General features: G+C 37.8%; 1 protein-coding gene across 1 annotated transcript in view; it reads right to left on the bottom strand.

Annotated features, from left to right (window-relative positions):
- Positions 1 to 8,907: 8,907 nt before the first annotated feature.
- LOC128861293 (homeobox protein caupolican) overlaps positions 8,908 to 19,195 on the bottom strand; it is a 53,652-nt gene continuing 43,364 nt past the window's right edge. The window contains exons 4-5 of the mRNA XM_054099327.1: positions 17,396 to 17,781; positions 8,908 to 13,617 (exon numbers count right to left, since the gene is read on the bottom strand). Of these exons, the coding sequence (XP_053955302.1) occupies positions 12,449 to 13,617; positions 17,396 to 17,781 (1,555 nt within the window). The 3' untranslated portion in view covers positions 8,908 to 12,448. The remainder of the gene's footprint in view (positions 13,618 to 17,395; positions 17,782 to 19,195) is intronic.

The following is a 19,195-nucleotide window of genomic DNA, read 5'->3' as shown; positions in this document are numbered from 1 at the left end:
ACTGATTAGTTGTCATTTTTCATCTGTCATAAGCAACGGCTACTGGTTTTCCAGAGAATCTCCCAGCTTCTTATACTATGCGTAAATGCCTTGATGGATTCTGTGGCTCTGCTTTGGTCTGCCCCAGTGGCTTTCGGTGGTCATTTGCCACTTAAATGAATGCGTTTTTAATTTTTATTGTTTGCTTTTGTGGCGTTTAATGGGTTATTTGCGCTGTTGGACGCTTCCCTTTCAAACAATGCTTTGGCTGCCCATCTGCCTGTACGTTCGTCTGTCCCTCGGCAATGATTAACCGCAATGGCTACTATTAATATCGCACACATTCATAGCACAAAGATCCAGTCTATTTCGTCTTCTCTATATTACTTCGTCAATGGCTTTGGTCACATCTATTAATGGTATTTAGTTCGGAGATGCGTAGATTCCCAGCAAACGTGCGTACTCGTATCGCTATCTGTGTGCTCAACTTGCACGTACATACGTCATTTTAAGCATCTATCTTCAGCTATTTAACTCAACTTCTCAGCGTTGTTAAAATTTGATCTGCGTGTAACTCCGATGAATCTCTCACACGCCTGCTGTGCTGATGGTGTTAACCCTACTGCCGTGCGCCCACCAATACCAATGAAACGAGCAGAAAAATCGAAGTGATTAATTTTTCAGTTTTACATTTTTTTTTTTTGAGTGTTTATATAATAGCATAATAATTTGATATAAAACTCTCTAATCTGACTACTGACTGCTGTGCTACAAAACCGTATTTAAATTGCGCTTAAACTTTTGGTATGCGCCAACAAATGATCTTTAGCCTTCCTGGTATTTTTGTGAGGTTTCTAATTTTAGGAATTCTTTGTGCTGTTTTTCTTTGAATCTGTACGTTTTTTTATTTTTATTTTTGATAATAAATAGCCGTGAGTTTTGTTAACTCTATGGTAATTATCATAATTCAAATATGTAGTCACTTAATAATGCTGGAAAGTGTGGTTGTAGTGGCTATTTATTACATGAAAGAAAAGTATTTTCGATTCCAAATGAAAGTCGAGGAAGGAGGCTTTAAATTCAGAAACACTTTTAACTGGACAAAATGAAGCTGTTCGTTGATTTGAAAGTTATTCTCTAAATTATGTTGTGCCTATTGGAATTGGAAGCTTATCGCTAAGCCGGAATGCCAAATGCTGTTTTAATTTTTTGATCATTTAATATACATATATTTAAGAACACTCACAGAAAATTAAATATCATTCCGGTGAATATTTTCCAACTTACACGCAAATTCGGAAAGGCATTTCAGACTTAGACTCAGTGCTTTTCAAACTTTAAACACGTTTTTCTCAAAATGATTTGACCAACATTAGTCGAAAACGGCTAAACCGATTAGTCTCCAATTTTAACACAAGCTTCTTAAATATATTTTTTAGTAACTAATCGAAGATTTTTTCTCACCGATAAATATTTTTATATAAACAATTTAACGCTGAAATTTTGGTCAAAAATCGATTTTTCCTTTTTTTTTTTGAGAAACCGTCATTTTGTCAAAAATTGTTTTTGCTTATTCCTTCCATTAATTACTAGCTTTAACATTACTTTAACGAAATTTGTTTGGTTTTTTAATTTCAGAGGATCCAGTTCAGAGATATAGTGAGCACCGCAAAACGTCTTTTTTGAGCTGAGCTCCCGGAGATCAGCTGTAGCTCCTTTCCAAATAAATATTTTACTAATACTTAGTCTTAAAATACAGTTAAAAGATAAAATAATTTGTGTACAAATTTTTAGATCAATAAATGTAAAATTTTTCTCAGAAAAAATTATGGAAATTTCGCTTTTTTCGGCCGTGAATATTTCGGCTGTGAATATTTGCGAGGTCAGAGCCGCAGGAATAAATTATCTTCATTCAGTAAATGATTTTTTTAATCTTTGAGTTGTCTTCGATAATCGTTTTACATTCAAAAACCACAAGGTTCACGGTAATCTAGCGTTTATTCACCAGTACTCAATGGATTTTAAAGATCTGTATGTCTATTTATAACGAACGTTGGTTCGAATCTCGGTGAAACACCAAAATTAAGAAAAACATTTTTCTAATAGCGGTCGCCCCTCGGCAGGCAATGGCAAACCTCCGAGTGTATTTCTGCCATGAAAAAGCTCCTCATAAAAATATCTGCCGTTCGGAGTCGGCTTGAAACTGTAGGCCCCTTCATTTGTGGAACAACATCAAGACGCACACCTCAAATAGGAGGAGGAGCTCGGCCAAACACCCAAAAAGGGTGTACGTGCCAATTATATATATAATATATACCTATAAGGACTCACTCAATAAATTTGCGTTGAGCGTTTTACTGTTTCACATTAATTCTGTTGAAACTAAGTGTCTCTAAACTTTAGATGTAGATCCTGAAGTATGTTATAACTAGGCAAATGACAAGAAGCAGAAAAAAATTATGATTACTCAACTCAGAGCGGCATAGGTATTAAAACAATAAAGGAGAGTTCGGTCCTAAGTGAGTGCTGTGCGTGCCATTAAAACCGCCGGGGATAAACGGAAATTCAAAAAAAAAATATTATCATTATTATTCTTTTTTAGAGAAATATTAAATATTGCACTAATAATTTTAACACACTGGCTGCATTGGTCTTTGGTGATATGTATATTTATCCGTCCGTTCCACAGTGAAGCCTACATGCCACATACCATTCCTATACCAGGAAGATTCTCCAAAACTCTTTAGTTCGTACAAAATTCGAGTATGTCATCCTCTTCTTTCATTTCAGCATGCTTAGCAAAGTGGAAAATCCTGCGAGTCGGCACTGCAAAACCTTGTTGATAGGATAGAGCTAGCCATCGGCAAGAGGACTACGCTATGGGCATCTTTTTGGATATAAAAAGGGCATTTGATAATGCCACTTTTGATAGTAAGTGCAGCTGTGCTAGTAGGCACGGCTTAGACCGGATGCCAGTGAATTGGATACGTTCGATGTTGGCCCAAAGAATTGTCACGGTGCGATCAGAACTCCCTCTGCTGGTGTCATCCGGGGTTAATAGAGCTTGTCCCCAAGGCGGTATGCTGTCTCCATTGCTCCGGTGCATGCTGATCAGTCCTCTACTCACCACCATAATGGAGTCTACGCACTAGCATATGCGGACGACGTTGCCTGTTTCGTATCTGAACGAACGTATTATCTGAGCGAACGCAACTTTCTCGCAAAACAAGGAAACGAATACTCGAAGCTTGAAGAAATAACTGCTGGTGTGCCGCAAGGAAGCATTCTTGATCTGCTCCTATACCTTCTATATACCAGAGACTTGCCAACACCCCCGAATAGCTAGCTTGATCGCCCCTTTTGCCGACGACACTAAAAGAGAAGAGAAAATTATCATATTTCATAAACCTACGAATAACAGTCATCTGTTCGCATTTATTAACATATATATTGTATATATATAAAAATCCTTAATTTGCTGAATTTTGTATATTTCTGAATGCGCCTCAAAAAAACTTCTATTTTTTGTCGCGTCCGTATCACTTTATAATTGCTTATAACTACGTACTTATTTGTAAAAGATCTTTCCCGTATATATTAAAATCTAGCACTCCGTCAGCCCTTTAAAACAATATCAATATATATAAACTTTTACTTTGTCTTCATTGTTTTGGACGCACTTAAAAGCGTACAAATGTCGCGTCCGTTACCGTGAAAATGCCCATATGGATGTACTTTTTTCTTAAAATAAATTCTATTTTGCGTCTGTCCAAAACTCTTTCTAATTTACACTGTTACCGTTGTTTTAAGTGAATTGACAAATTTCAAGTCAATTGTCAATTCATACCAATTATTGCCATCACAACAAAATTTTGAAAAAAATTCGCTGCACCCGTTGGGACTATGTTCATGAATACATATTTATTAGTAAAGAGAACAAAACAAAACAATTATTGAGAATCCAAATGTATACAATGCTGTGCTCATTAGAAAGGGAGCTAAACAAAGCAAACGTACTCATATACATATATGCGTATATTTGTGTGTTAACCCGCTTTGCATAGACATCGCTTTTATCAATATGAAAATTTTGATAACTTTACACGCAAATATTTCATGAACAAATTAACCAATTTTAATTTTTATAATTTTCCGGAAATATGCTCATCAAAACCTTTCTTTTGATATATATTTCATATCTGTACGTGTTGTAGTTTAGTCAGAATAAGCGCCATGTTTTAAAATAATACTATAGAAGATTCATTATAAAAATGGTGAAAATTTTTCAGAGAAGGTTCATAAAATTCGAACATTTTTGGATTTTTGGAGATTTTAAGAATAAAACCAGTGCACGTCGCTCAAGAACAGCCGAAAATATTGCTGTTTGTAGCCGAAAGTGTTAAAAAACACAGGTTTGTCCATTCCTCGTCGTTCTTTGGAATTAGGCATTCCAGAAACGTTATTACACCGTATTTTGCATAAAGATTTGTGTCTTAAGGCTTATAAAGTCCAGTTAACACAAGAACTCAAGCCGGCCGATCATCAACAACGGCGTGCCTTTACTGTTTGGGTCGATGAAATGCATGAAAATGATCCGGAATTCCAACGAAAAATCATCTTGAGTGATGAGGCCCATACGCTTTATATACCAATATATCCTCATATTTTATTATAGAAAGAGAACAAATTGAACTTGTCGACTCCTTTCAATACCTTGGAAGTGAGATTGCGATGGATGGGTGTGCAAAGACAGACATATAATCCAGATTAGCAAAAAGCGCTGGAGTTTTCGCCAGCTTACGAAGACAAAAATGAACTTGTACAAATCCAATGTTCTCACAGTTATTTTATATGGTTGTGCGACATGGCTACTTAGCAACAGCCTTTATAAATAGAGGACTGCGTCGCATTCTCAACACTGTAAGCTACTCATCATTATAAATACCAAGGCTATAACATCGAGCCAGTCGCTACAATAATAAAAAGGCACTTTACGGAAACCTCCCAGGAAAATTTGTCGCTACGCAATTGACTGGAATCCCCAGGGCAGCCGGAAAAGGGAGACAGAGAATGCTAGAAAATCATGGCTGGAGAGAAAAGAGTTAGCAAAAAATCGAACTCGGTTCAGCTGTTTCGCCTCGGTTCTATGCTCTCCCAGGAGTTAGAAGAAAAATGATGATGATGATGACTTGCAGTATCAACAAACCTTGTTAAGTATTTTATGTTGTATCTATTGGGTTGGCAACTAAGTAATTGCGGATTTCACTCATAGACGACTTCAGTTGAATTTTTAGGTTTGCAACCGTAGTACAAATGTCAAACACAATTGGTTATTTGATAGTTGGCAATTCAACTGTCAATCAGTAAAAAAAGTTGTTTGATCGGTTGAGTAGTTTTCGTTTGGCGAACAACTTGGCTATGTTCAAGAACTCGATACATGGGTTCCTCACGAGCTGAAAGAAACGCATTTCACGCAACGCATTAACAGCTGCGATTTGCTAAAGAAACGTAGTGAAAATGATCCATTTTTAAAACGACTGATAACTGGCGATGAAAACTGGGTTGTTTACAACAATATTAAGCGGAAAAAATTGTAGAGCAGGCCAGGTGAACCAACTCAAACAACATCGAAAGCTGATATTCATCAAAAGAAGGTTTTGTTATCAGTTTGGTGGGATTACAAAGGAATTGTCTACTTTGAACTCTTACCACCCAAATGGACGATCAATTCTAATGTCTACATTGAACAACTAATGAAATTAAGCAATGCAGCTCAAGAAAAGCGGCCCGAATTGACAAATCGAAAAAGTATTGTATTCCATCATGGCAATGCAAGGCCACACACATCTATGGCCCCTCCGCAAAAATTATTGGAGCTCGGTTGGGATGTTTCGCCACACCCACCATATAGTCCTGACCTTACACCATCTCATTACTTTTTGTTTCGATCTTTACAAAAATCCTTGAATGCTAAAAATTTCAATAATGATGATGATGTCAAATCGTACCTGATTCAGTTTTTTGCTAATAAAGGCCGGAAGTTTTATGAATGTGGAATTGTGATGCTTCCTGAAAGATGGCAAAAGGTCATTGATCAAAATGGGTAATACATTACAGAATAAAGTTATTTAGTTCCATGAAGAAATTGCCTTTGATTTTCTAAAAAAAATCCGCATTTACTTAGTTGACAACCCAATATGTTTGTATTAAAAAAATTGGTCGGTTGTCTACCGTAGGTGTCTAATTGGTGGCAGCAGAATGGTAGTCCAAACAAACACAAGCCGAATACCAACTGCATATCGCTTAACAGAAAACACCAACTCATCTTCATAAAATAAAATAAAATACGCATTGCTTTTTTTCTTTAATGTGGTATATGATTTCTTTATTGAAATTTGAATTGTAAGTGTTCTTAGAAACTAATTAGTTTTAATCAATTATGCGAATCAACAAGATTTATATTTACCCTTTTATTTTACCATATACATACTTAGTTTTCTGTTTCTTATTTTTATTTACATTCGCTTGCAACCTCAGTGCGTAGGAGTTTCCTTTGTTTTACATTTCAATAGTTATTTTTATCACAGATTACAATTTTTGCTTAGTAAGTATGGCATTTAATATGCATGTTTTCTACTAAATTATGAAATCGTACAATGTATTTTTTATATTTCTTACGTGTAAATGTATGTATGTATGTGTTTGTCTTTTAATCCAAAATGACGAACGACTACAAGTGCATATATTCATGTACATGTGTGCGTGTGTGTGTATTGTTTCGCCTTTGTCTTTAAATAATTGAATTAATTAATTTGTTGAATACTAAAGTGAAATACATATATACATACGCGTGCAATAATAATGTTTATTATAATTATGTTACTTGTTATTTGTTGTTGCTGTGCTGTGCTGTTACATGTTACTATTACACAGGTTACATACCAAATTAATTGGTAAATGTCTTAATTAATAATTTCATTTTTGCTGACTTGTAAATAAGTGCATCTATGAATGTATGTATGTATGTATGTACGTATGTATGCATGTATGCATGTATGAAGCGGTGCGTGTTATGCTCGACATTGCAATTAGAGTTGCGAAAACAAATTGTAACTATGTACATACACATCCGCATTCGTACACAAAGTTACTCGCTATAAACTCAACGTTGAATGGGCATATGAAATTTCAAAGTAACTAACGCTCATTCACTTCAAGAGTGTCATAAATCGAAAATCAAAATGTTGAGCAAAACGGCTTGGAAGTTTTCAATTTCCTATGACTCCCTAAGCAACTGGTAAAATTTACTTTCATCTAACGCAAAGTTTTAAGTACACGTTTCACGTGAATGGGCTGTCGAAATCCAAACAAATTGCATTGCCGTGAAATATGCGTGAAATTTCGTGTAACGCATGGCAAAGTCGTACACTTTTCACGTCGTGAAAACTCCACGCAACATGTCAGCAACATGATGCCAGCAACATTTTTTCACAACTATTTGAAGTGCACAGCTCATTTAATATAGAATTGAGCGCAAACTGACAGTTCGTTTACTAGTGAAGTGCTTGAGTTCGAATACTCCGAAGATGTGGCATTTTCAGACGATACGTAAGTCAATCTTCTTTATATTTTTTGTGTCAATATACTAGGTTGTTCAATAAGTTTTGTGATATGATAAGAGAGGGCATTGCCACTAAAATTTTTTTCTTGTGTTAGTACACTTTTATATAAACGTATGTGGAGTTTCATTTCAATCTGCCAATTCATTCTTTGCTTACGAGCAGTATCAGAACCAGGCTTACACCACTCTTTAGCCTCCTGTTTTGATTTAGAATCATGGTGATAGACTCTAGTCTCATCCATAGTGATGCATCGAGGCACAAGATCCACTTTATCCTTTCGAAAATATTCTAAATGTTGCTGAGAAAGTCGCATTCGATTGTGTTTTTGTTCCATTGCTCGCGATTGCGACACCCATTGCGCACACAGCTTTCTGGTCCCAATACTTCAGTCAAAATATTGCTTACGCGGTCCAATGAGATACCTAGGGTTTGTACTAAATCTCTTTCAGTCACTCGATGATTTTCCAATACGATATTCTCTATTTTTTCAACGTTTTCTGATGTTGTTGCTGTTTTTGGACGCCCGTGACGTCGATCGTTATAGAGGCTTGTACGACCACTTTTAAGTTCAGCAATCCATATTTCTACTGTACTAATTGATGGCGAAAAATCCTTATACAATTTCAACATTCCTTCATAAATTTCCTCGGCTTTTAGACCTTCCGAAAATGTAAGTTCAATCACTGCACGATACCTGATTTTTTCCATTCTAGAAAATACTGTGACGTATGGAGGCTAAAGAGTGGTGTAAGCCTGGTTCTTGGACTCCGGACAGAGTTCGTGTCCATCAATCGGCCAAGAAGCTGTCAATATCAGTTCACTGGGATGCGCGAGGAATTTTTTTTTGTGGATTTTTTTGCCAACTGGTAAAACAATACATTTTGAATTACCATATTAATATTATATTATTAAAAAAAATTGTGAAAAAGACCCAGTTTGCAGAAGAAAAAACTATGTACAAGAGCATTTTGACAATGGCTAGCAATAACAATTTCGAATTGTGGTAGCAGCCACGGATTTCACCAGATTTGCCCCCTAACGACTTTCATATGTTTCCAAAAAATGTATACACAAAAAGCGTTTTTCATCAAATGATGAGATCATAACAGCTATGGAAACGTATTTTGCAGCCCTTCCAAATTCTCACATCAGGGATAGAATTCATCAAATGGGAGCTGGTTGACACAAGTGTATTGATGCTTAGGGAGACTATACTAAATATTGTATTTCCGCAATTCGAATCATAAAATTGTGTATTTCTTATTGAACCGCAAAACTTATTGAACAACCTAGTATATGTGTGTTAGTTTGTTTAAAAAAAGCTTTTCTTAACGAAATTTGCCAATTGCTTCTGGGGATATGCTCATAAATTTAACCTTTCTTTTCATTTGGCATTCAATGTTGCTAGAAACACTTCATTACAAGCCAAATCCATGTTTCTGGCGCAATTTCACGGTTAGCGATTTCCAGTTAGTACTAGTCGAGGCACTTTCGATTCATCACTTCTCTACTCGCTTCATGAAAACATTGCATGTGAAAGAAACAACAAAGTTATCGAGCCAGATTCGCCGCTAGCGAGTATAGTTACAGCTCATAAAACTGATACAACTCACTATTTTCAATGCTGCCAAATCTCTGTTCTAATATGAAGTAAATTGCATTAGACCACGTTCATACAGAGCAAATTATGTTGCTTTAATTTTGCAAATTCTCTTTTGGTGTTGCTCGTCACGTTCACACGTGTCAGCTCCGTTGCATGCAATTGTTGAGTATTTAGTATACAATCAACAACAACACTGAAAACAGTTGGAGCAACAAATGTTTCCCTATGTGAACGCGGTTTTACTAAGTCGCATTAAGCGCTTCCTAATAAATGTAATTTTCGGCAGCTCTTTTGCAGTGACACTCGTCAACATATGGCAAATCGAACACGGCTACTGTTAATTTGATATCGCCACAAATTTTTTACACAGCAGAAAAGAAGTGCATCTGGTAATTTCTGTACACCTATCTATAAAAAAAAATGTTTCTTATATAATATTTTGACACTACTGAAGTAAGTGAGCGTATTAGTATTTAGTAGTATTTCCTACAAGTTGGTTGTGGCTCTACAGTTTTTATTACAATATATTTTTTCTGCAATATTTTTATTGCCGTTATTTTTATGTTATGAGCAATAAATATTTAATTAATTAGTTTTAATTTAATTTGTTTTTGTTTGTTGGTGCGAATATTCATGGCTGTAATTTTGCTACTAATTTAGTTGTTTAATGTTTTATTTACACGTACATATGTTAACATTGTCAATATACTGTCAAAAAAGTACCTGGGAATGGTTGTTTGGAAAACCCACCTGAATTCGAACAAAAAATGTCAGGGAAATAAAGAATATTATTCAAGAAGTATGCGGCATTTGAGAGCGCAGATTTCTCAGATTTGTAGAAAAAAATTATGAATTTTTCACCGCTATAATGCATCTTCTCAGACGCTATAGTATTCAACGAGTTTCTGACCAAAACCCTAACAAATATCATCGAAATTACGTAAAATGAAGTTATTTAAACAATTGAAATGAGGATAAAAAAATTGAACCATCTTTTCACTTCACTCATGAGATGTATGAATACATTTTTATGGAAGCTTCAAATATTTAAAAACCTGCAGACAAGCTTTTTAGCTTAGCGGGTCATAAGTAGAGTTCGAAATCTCACTCTAAACGAATTATTTAATTAAATTGAAATTCAATTCACCAATTACTATTTCCACGTGAAAAGGTTTAGCTGACTTTTTCGCTTTTCGAAACTTAAATAATCATACCGGCACATTCCTTTTTGATCTGGCAAAATCGCGAAAATCAATGATTCTCTACATGAATTTATCTGTTTTATTTTATGAGCAGCTAGCGAACATTATCAAATCCGAGCTTTTGCGTCGCCGGTTGAACTCAGGCCGTCTTTATTGAATTCCAGTTGTCTATATTTTGTGCTGTTTTTATCTTTTTTTCCTGATTCACGGCCTCGACAAGACTCAGTCTTGCGTTGGTTTCGTTAATCTGTTTTGATTGCTGACAGGGTAGGTGATTAGCCTGCCGCTACCAGCCGTAAGTCGTGGGAATGCCCACCTGCCGTTGCTTAGAAACAGCGCCTTCTTACTGCTTGGAGCGCCATCTGCGTTTCACATTTTTCTGGCAGAAGGATCACACAGGTGGTTGAGGACTTCGCTAAATTTGGTGTGTCTGCGCGATTGCCCGCTTCCTCTTGTTGGCGCCACTGTTGCAATGTGTAACTGTGTTTTTTTTTTCTTATTTTAGCAGCCACAATGCAAATAACGCGCAGACTATTGTGCAGGAGTAAGGATGGAAAGGATCAGATTTTTGGGGTCGAGGTTTTGGGGTTGAAGGATTTTTTGTTTTGTTTTTAGAAACAGGGAAAGTAAGTAAATTTGGAAAAGAGCGAGGATCGTCCTCTACGTGGAATTCGAATCCGTAACCTCTGGGATGGCAGATTAGTGGACTTACGATAGACTACCGAGGCCGCTGTTTTTACCTAATTTGTTTAATTTAATTGTTCGAATTTTTTTCTTGTCTTCTGGCTGCTCGTGATCTGCGTTCCTTGATTCTCTTTGTCCATCTGTTAACCGTTACTCGCGCCACATAGGCTGGCGCGTCACGCTTTTGCCTCGGTAACTCTTTTGATTGCTTTGGTAACTTTTGTTTTCTGTTCCAGAGCTGCATTTGAAATTCTGCATTCGTCAAAATGTGGCGAAGGAATGACGGTAAATTTTAGGTATCCTCACTATGTGCGATTTATTAATACTGGCACTTCAAATTTATACGAATTTTGCTCTGGATTGTCAAAGCTGCCAAGCTTGGATGATCGCATTTGTTAGATGAACCTTTCCTTGCTTCTTTCATTTGCCCCTCATAATACCAATGTCCACAATTTTCACGCAAATTCGCTTCAAAACTCATAAATCCGTTAAAAAAATGTTGTATTTTGTTGGTCTATTCCCTGTACTTTTTCGACAGCATGTAGATACGCAGCACAGTAAGAGAGCTCCTGCATTTCACACTCGAAATGTTCAAATATTTATTATTAGCTCTTTTTAATTGCTATTTCTATAACATGCTTTTAATTTTAATTAATAATTTTTACAAGCAATTTTATCAAGGTATATAGTTCTTTTTACAACGCCTTCGCAGTTGTTACTCTGAAAGAGTTATCGTTTTGGTCGGCGTAGTTTTTTCTGCCGCTGTTGTGTGTAGAGTCATTAAACCCGTAGCATGACTGATGGCGTATGCGTACGCTTTAGCTAGCCGTTTTTATTAAACACTTTAATAATTACACAACAACAACACCAATAATAGCACCAGGTATAGTAATTCGCGATGACTATCCTCTTAGCATTTGCAACGCGTTCGTGCCTTTAGTCTTTAGTGTTTGTTTTAAAAGTTTTTTTTTTTTCATTACGCGCGTGCGACCTTTTCCCACACTTACAAAATGCAATAAAAACTTTTACTGCCGCTAACTCAAATTACGTTTTTATTGCCAAATAATTAGCGCGATTAAATTGCGACGGCAGCCGCTTGCGGTTTAGCGGAGTATTTAGGTGTGTATGGGTATAAAAATTTAATTGAAAACTAGCGTAGCTTACTTCCTCGAAATAAGCATTGAGCATATTTTTTTTAAATTTTCAATGTTTTGTTTTGCTTTTTTTTTGTTTTTTTTTTTTTGCTACGATTAATTGCCTGCTTTGCCGTTGCACATGTCCCGTTGAATAGATGAAGCGAAAACTTGGTATTAAATATTTAGTTCTCGAATCGATCGAATTTCTTCCTTTACCACAACTCAGCCTTCCGCACGCGCCGCTGCCAAGGCATAGTTAACGCCCACGCTCGTTCCATTGCCCCCATATGCCGCTTGACTGTCACCGACCGCATTGCCGCCTCCACTGCTATAACACATGCTTGCCCCGCTGCTCACAGACGTTCCCATTAGTCCGCTACGCGCCAGCTGATTCAGTGCAACACTGCCAACGCCCCCACCGCTGCTATTGTGCGCCAACTTCATATTCGGTGGCGTCTGTGGTGGTGTATCGGGCTGTATTTCGGCGAAACCCAGTCGCTGTTGCTGCTGGTGTTGCTGTTGCAGCTGGTGATATTGCTGCGCTGTCAAAAGTGGTGGTCCCTGCGCCATGGAGGGTGGGCTGGAGGCGCTACTGTTGCTGCTGCCACTGCCAATACTGCCGTTGTGATTGCTGATGCTGCCACTGCTGTTGGAGCTGAGATTGAGAAAATTGCCGCTGGTGTTGTTGTTGTTGTTGCTGCTGCTGCTGCCAACCGCCGCGTACGCCGTAGGTATGCGCGAATAGGGCAATGCGCCGACGCAACCGCTCATCATACTCAGCGATGTCGAATTGTTGTTGCTGTTGTGCGCTGGTTGCATGTTGTTGCTGTTGCTGTGATTGTTGTGAGGATTGAGTTGAGCTACTTGTTGCAAGTGCGGCGGCATTTGTTGATAATACTGTTGCCGACTCTGCAGCAGTGATTGGTGTTGCTGCTGTTGATGCTGTTGTTGTTGCTGCTGTTGATATGTATTCATTTGTATTGGCGGCGGTAGTGTGGGTGGCGGCGGTGGTGGTGGTGGCGGTGTCTTGCAACCGACCGTGTCTGCCAAACTCCAGATCTTGGGTTTGCTCGCTGGGAGCGGTATACCACAGTCCGCCGCACGCAACAGGTTTTTTGATGCGCTATAATCGTCGGCAACATTGATGCGGCTGGGCGGACCATATGTCATGCCGGCTACGTGGTGTTGCTGTTGCTGTTGGTGTTGCTGGTAGTAGGCCGAAGTATGTTGCTGCTGGTAAGGATGGTAGCTGGGATGCGGCCCGTAAGGTGAGTTGTAAACACCACCCATACTCCGGAGACTAGGCATATCGCCGAATTTCGGCTCCTCCAAGGAACAGCCGTCCACCTTATCCTCTTTCTGAAGCATTTCAGATTTTATAATAGGATCATCTGCAAAAAAGAGATAAACAAAAAAAATTTAATTAAATTAATTTTGATTTATTTGCAGAATCAGTACAGAAGTTTGACCTCCACAATTTGGCCTCTCTACAAATGATTTACAATACAGTTTCATCATACTCTAGTGCTAAAGCAGCCCTCTATATTTGAATAAGATGCAGCTAACCCGTGCCCAACCCGAATACAATTTTAGTAGGCGTTGAAGCGTGCAACCCCGTTTTGTGGTAGCTTTCCATAACAAAATGTTTCAGCTTCCGCCACCTCCAACCCATCTCGCGCAGCCTCCCCTTATTGTGACTGTGAATCGACAAGTATTCTAGTATTCAATGTGTTTACAGCTGTCTTGTCTTGAAGTTAACTTAATTTGGTAAAGTCACAAACTTCATCAAGGCCACTTAAAGGCGTTATCGTACAGCCCTTAAGTCAACGGCAGCCAGATGCCAGCAACTTCCGGCTACCAACTAGTCGAGTAGCAGACCGGATAGCTTAGACAAATCGTCAGCGGCATAGATAAAACACAACAATAACAATAAACAAGTAACAGAAATATGTAGCAACCAAAATTACAAAAGCGAATGACAAGTGGGGAGCTGGCGTAAAGTAAGCGGAACGAGCAAAACGGCTACTTGAAACGTCGCGCCACATAAATATCACTTAAAGGGAACGAACCGCCACAAGCGCCGTTTTGTTGTGCGACAGTGATTTTGGCAAGTTCGTACTATTGAGGGTTGCGAACGGTACTTTAAGGGTGAATCAACGAAGAGAATCATAAGCTGACTAAATTTCCAATTAATTTCTAAAGAAATGGCATTCAATTTACGCTTTGCTCAGGCTCAACTAGTCGAGGAGCTTGACTTGTGGAAATACGTGGTTCCAGTGAAGGGGTTCCAACAAATTTTGCAGGACAACTAATTCCAAAAAGAGTTTAGGAATCAGTGATAGAAAAAGAATTCTTCACTTTTCCGAGTACTAATTGACGTATACTTGAAGATAAAATTTGTGTTTAGCTATTTATAAAATTTGGAATAAATAATAAATTCTAAAAATTACAAAAATCACAAACGTTTTTAAGTTAATATAAGCCGCAACTTCTATTCACATAATTCCTTGCAAAAGCATAAGTTTCCTTGAAAAATTGTCATTCTGCTTGAGCTCGTGCTATTTTTCGATTCACCCTGCCAAGAGAAGCAACAAACTCATTATATAGTTCGCTCACCACTTTGAGCTGCCTTTACACTAAGATCCCGTGCACACGGCGAGTTTATAGCGGAGCTTATATTTTAACTGATAGACGAACTTTTCAACGTTGAGAGAGCAAACACAGTGAACGGCAATCATAAAAGAGAGTGTTAGATCAGCACCTACTTTCAGGCATAAACCCAGTTGGGTTCGTTCGTGGTTTAGAATGCTTGACTTTTCAGCGCCCTAAAGTGCGTGTTATAGAGAGTAGGTCACCGTAGCCAAATGTGTTTGTAGGTCCACCTTAAGAGAGATGGTTTTAAGCGAAGAAAAGTACGTGTATTTCCTCAAAATTCGATCGGTACTTTTTGATGTGGTTCGTCTTAGACGGAAGTTCGTCTTAACCCGTGTTTAACTGAAAAATACTGTATATATGTACATACAAGCATATGCGCATACAGTCTGTCTAATGGAAGTGTGACCGCCAAAATTCAAACTTAAAGTTCCGTTATAGAAAAACATAAGTGCTGACTGCAAATGAGAAGTCGAAGTCGTTATAAGTTAAAAACGTTGACGACTTCGTCCGACGGGATACAAGAAATATATCTCTCGAAAGCGGGATAAAACATCATTAAATTTGTTCGTGACAAGGCCGCATTTATCGTTGGATGAAGCTGAAGTAGTTTTATGGAAAAGGGGTGTTAATGCATCCAAAGATTCGATTCGAGGATGCGTACGTGCAGCAGATCTGAAATTTCGAAGCATATTGAAAAGGCCTCAGCTCTCATTATCACATATTGAAAAAATACCCACGCAAGTATTCAGAACGGAATTGGGTGAACATAATACTCACCGATGAATTTTACACTTGGGCGAATTGCCGCAGCCTAGGTGTTCTGCTGATAATCGGCAACTTCAACGAGAAGCATCCAGTTAAAGTTCTTGATGTTTTTGTTGTAGTAGCAGCATAAACATTCTCCATACATATATGGACAATGCTGCTGAAGGAACAGTCCTTGGCCGGATATAAAGCCGGGTCGTTCCGGAAACGTAGAACCGACTGTCGTGGGAACGAGTTAAAGTTCTTGTTTGCGGCTGCTTCTCCGAAAAAGTATTTGGTCGTTTATTTTTGTTTACCGCCAATTTGAGTGCAGTTTTGATGAATAAAATATATCAAGAGCATTACCGTCAGCAGCGAAGATGAATGAAAGAACCAGCCAACCATTACAGGAGTTTACAGGAAAGCAACGATCCCCAGAGTCGAAACCGAAGGAGTATAGAGTTAAAATAGCAAAATAAGGTTGAAATGTTGGATTGCCTTGCAAAGTCGCCTCTTTGGTGTTTTGGCCAGAGTTAAGCAAAAACTCAAGTCAAATTTAGTTGATTTGGAGCCGATTACTTCCTCACCATGCGCAGGAATTAACACAAAGTATGACTCGAAAATTGGAAGCCATTATAGCCAATAGTAGCGACTACACATTTTATTGAATACATTGCGAATAATAAAAGTTATAAGTTCCTACAACGCAGCAAGGAAAACAAATGGGGCCTTAGGGCGGCCGAGTGTCTTGAGTTAAACAAGCAACCTAACTAACCTAACCTACAACGCAGTTTGTTAAAATCGACTTGGTCAAATAGTTTCCAAGTCACGGCGGTCACGCCTCCATTACAAAGATTGTAGTTAGTTTGTAAACAGAATGGATGAGCAACAATTGATAGTGAAATTACGCTTATTTGACCTTGGGGGATAAAAAAGTTTAAAATTATTCAAGCCGGATTATTACGGACCAAATTTTGGCATACCATTACAATATGTCCTCAGGTGCCTTTTTTGAAAAAATCTTTGCTCAGCCATGAGTTCAAAGAACAGATAAGCTGTAAGTTCCGTTATAAGCTCTACGTGTGCGCGTGGCCTTAGTCTAAGAAAACAAGCGCAAGTTCAAATGGCCATGAGCAGCAACGTCAAAGTGCAAAGGCAACGGGTGAATGCTTTGCCAAAAAACAAAAGCGTGTCTGAAGTGTACGCGAAGCAATAAGCCACTTAAATGGAAAATAGAAATGGCACAGACAATTTGCTCAAGAAGCACAATGGGATGACTTACGTTTACAGTGGCGCTAAGATATGAGTTGTAAGAGAAATGAGTAGTTAATATCACCATAACCATTTCTGTGAATCATTTGCCAAAAGGGTCAAAAACGACTTATGGTGCAATGTAAGTGTCGGATGTTTTTTTAAGAGGTAAGAACTTAAAATGATAAAACAAAATAGAAATTTTGTTGAATTTAATTTTTTTATTATAATCAGGTGGATAAAATAAGAAAAAAATGTCAACTCAGTTGGTCATTATCAGCTGTCAAACCATGGTCATCAGTATCGATAATTTTCTTGCAGCTAAAAAACACCAGGTACTCAGCACTGAAGTTAAAATGTAAGTTTTTAAAGTTGCTGTTAAAAGTTCACAGCTTTAATAACAGTCTGTTTTTTTTTTTTAATATAAAAAAGTATTCCGTTTTTTTACTGAAAGTGTAACCATTGATAAATAGCCTATTTTCTCTGATAATTTTTTCGCTAAAGTTTTCTCAAACTCACCTTTTCGCAATTCACCGCCTATAGCTGCACCACCACCATAAACTCCATTAACACCATCAACAACTCCGCTTCCACCATTCAATTTCTCAGCCTCATCAGCATCTTTCTCCTTCTCATCGTCGGACATGATTGCTTCATCATCATCGTCGGTTTTGTTCTTTGGCTCCCATGTCATTTTATTCTCCTTCTTCAGCCGTCGGCGTGCATTTGCAAACCATGTTGAGACCTGCGTCAGCGTCATTTTCGTAATGATGGCCAACATTATTTTCTCACCTTTGGTGGGGTAGGGATTCTTTTTATGCTCACTGAGCCACGCTTTGAGGGTGGCTGTGGATTCACGTGTGGCATTCTTGCGGCGCGCAGCCAAATCATAACTTGAACCGTAACTGTAAAGAAAATAAAAATGCATCGTTACTTTTTTAATTATTTTGCAAATATTTGTACACAAGTGTTTACTAATTGACAGATACTCAGCGGCATTCCCACCCACTTGTCGCCGCCTGCAATGCAATTTTCTAACCAATTTCACAAACATCAGCCAATGTTGACAATGATGGATCGGGCGTTATTTATAAGTATCTAACTGTGTGTGAATGCGGGTTTGTATGTACGTGCGCTCGGTTTACTTAAGTCGAGTTGCGGCCATCGAATATGCAATTTGTAAATATTGCCAAAGCGTCAACCGCACAATCAAACAACAGCAATCAACTAACAAACCAGCAACAAGCCGCGCCAATGTCAACAGCGTAATAAACGCTCCGATATACAAGCGTGCAATATTCAGTTAGAAATTAAGAAGAAAAGCAAAAACAAAAAACAACTAATTGTCAGTTGGAATGTTGATTGAGGTAGCAGTGCTATCGCCGACGCACAGTGGACAAAGGTGGTAAACGATTTTCGATTTTATTTAAAATTTATGAGGGCTCTCGCCTCATTTTTTTTTTGTGTTTCTTTAAAAGCGTGTAAAACGGAAACGAAAAATGGCTTTTTATTTTTGTTTTCAGTATTTTATTTTCTGATCCATTATTAAAAAATAAAAAAGTTGTTCTTAGCCAAAGGAGGATCGTTCAAAAAGTTATCCGCCTTCAAAGAATCGTTCTTCTTCTTCACATAGGCAATGGACACAGATATAGCCGGTTCTACTAACCGATTTTGACGAAATAAAATTTAAATGACGTAGAATTCATGTCGTTATCCTGTAAACTACGATCTTTCGCAAAAAATTTGTTTAGTATTTAATCAAAAACAGGTCGAAAAACGGTTTTTCATCTTTGAAAATCCGCCATTTTTTCAATTTATTATTTTTTGTATTTAAAGATCGTACCTCACATGAAAACGACATTCATACTAAGCAAAAACCTTTTTGTTTTTTTGATTTCAGGCACCTGGAGTCCCGGAAAACGTGTCGCCAGCGACATACCTTTTTTGACCATTTTGGAACGCTGACAACTTTTTGAAAGAACTTCGTATGGCCGAAAACAAATTTTTATTTTTTAATAATGGATTAAAAAACAAAATACTCGAAACAAAGATAATAAATCTTGCTTTGTTTCTGATTTACGCGCTTTTAAAGAAGCACCCAATAAAACACGATTTCAAATGAGGTGAGGGCCTCAGAAAAGTACGTATACACACGTGGGAAGACCATATTTCGAAAAGTTTTCATTAAAAGATCTTTGAAAGGCAAACACCAGTATCATTTCCTACCTCATCAAGTGACAAAGGTACAAAGTTTATTCAATGTCCAATGCTAACCCACGCGGCTCCTCGAAATTAGTCGGTGAATGTAAGACAAAACTG

The sequence above is a fragment of the Anastrepha ludens genome, chromosome 4 (assembly GCF_028408465.1).
Source record: "Anastrepha ludens isolate Willacy chromosome 4, idAnaLude1.1, whole genome shotgun sequence".
Taxonomy (NCBI): Eukaryota; Metazoa; Arthropoda; class Insecta; order Diptera; family Tephritidae; genus Anastrepha; species Anastrepha ludens.
Note: the sequence above shows the minus strand (reverse complement) of the source record. Positions and strands in the feature narration are given on the sequence as shown.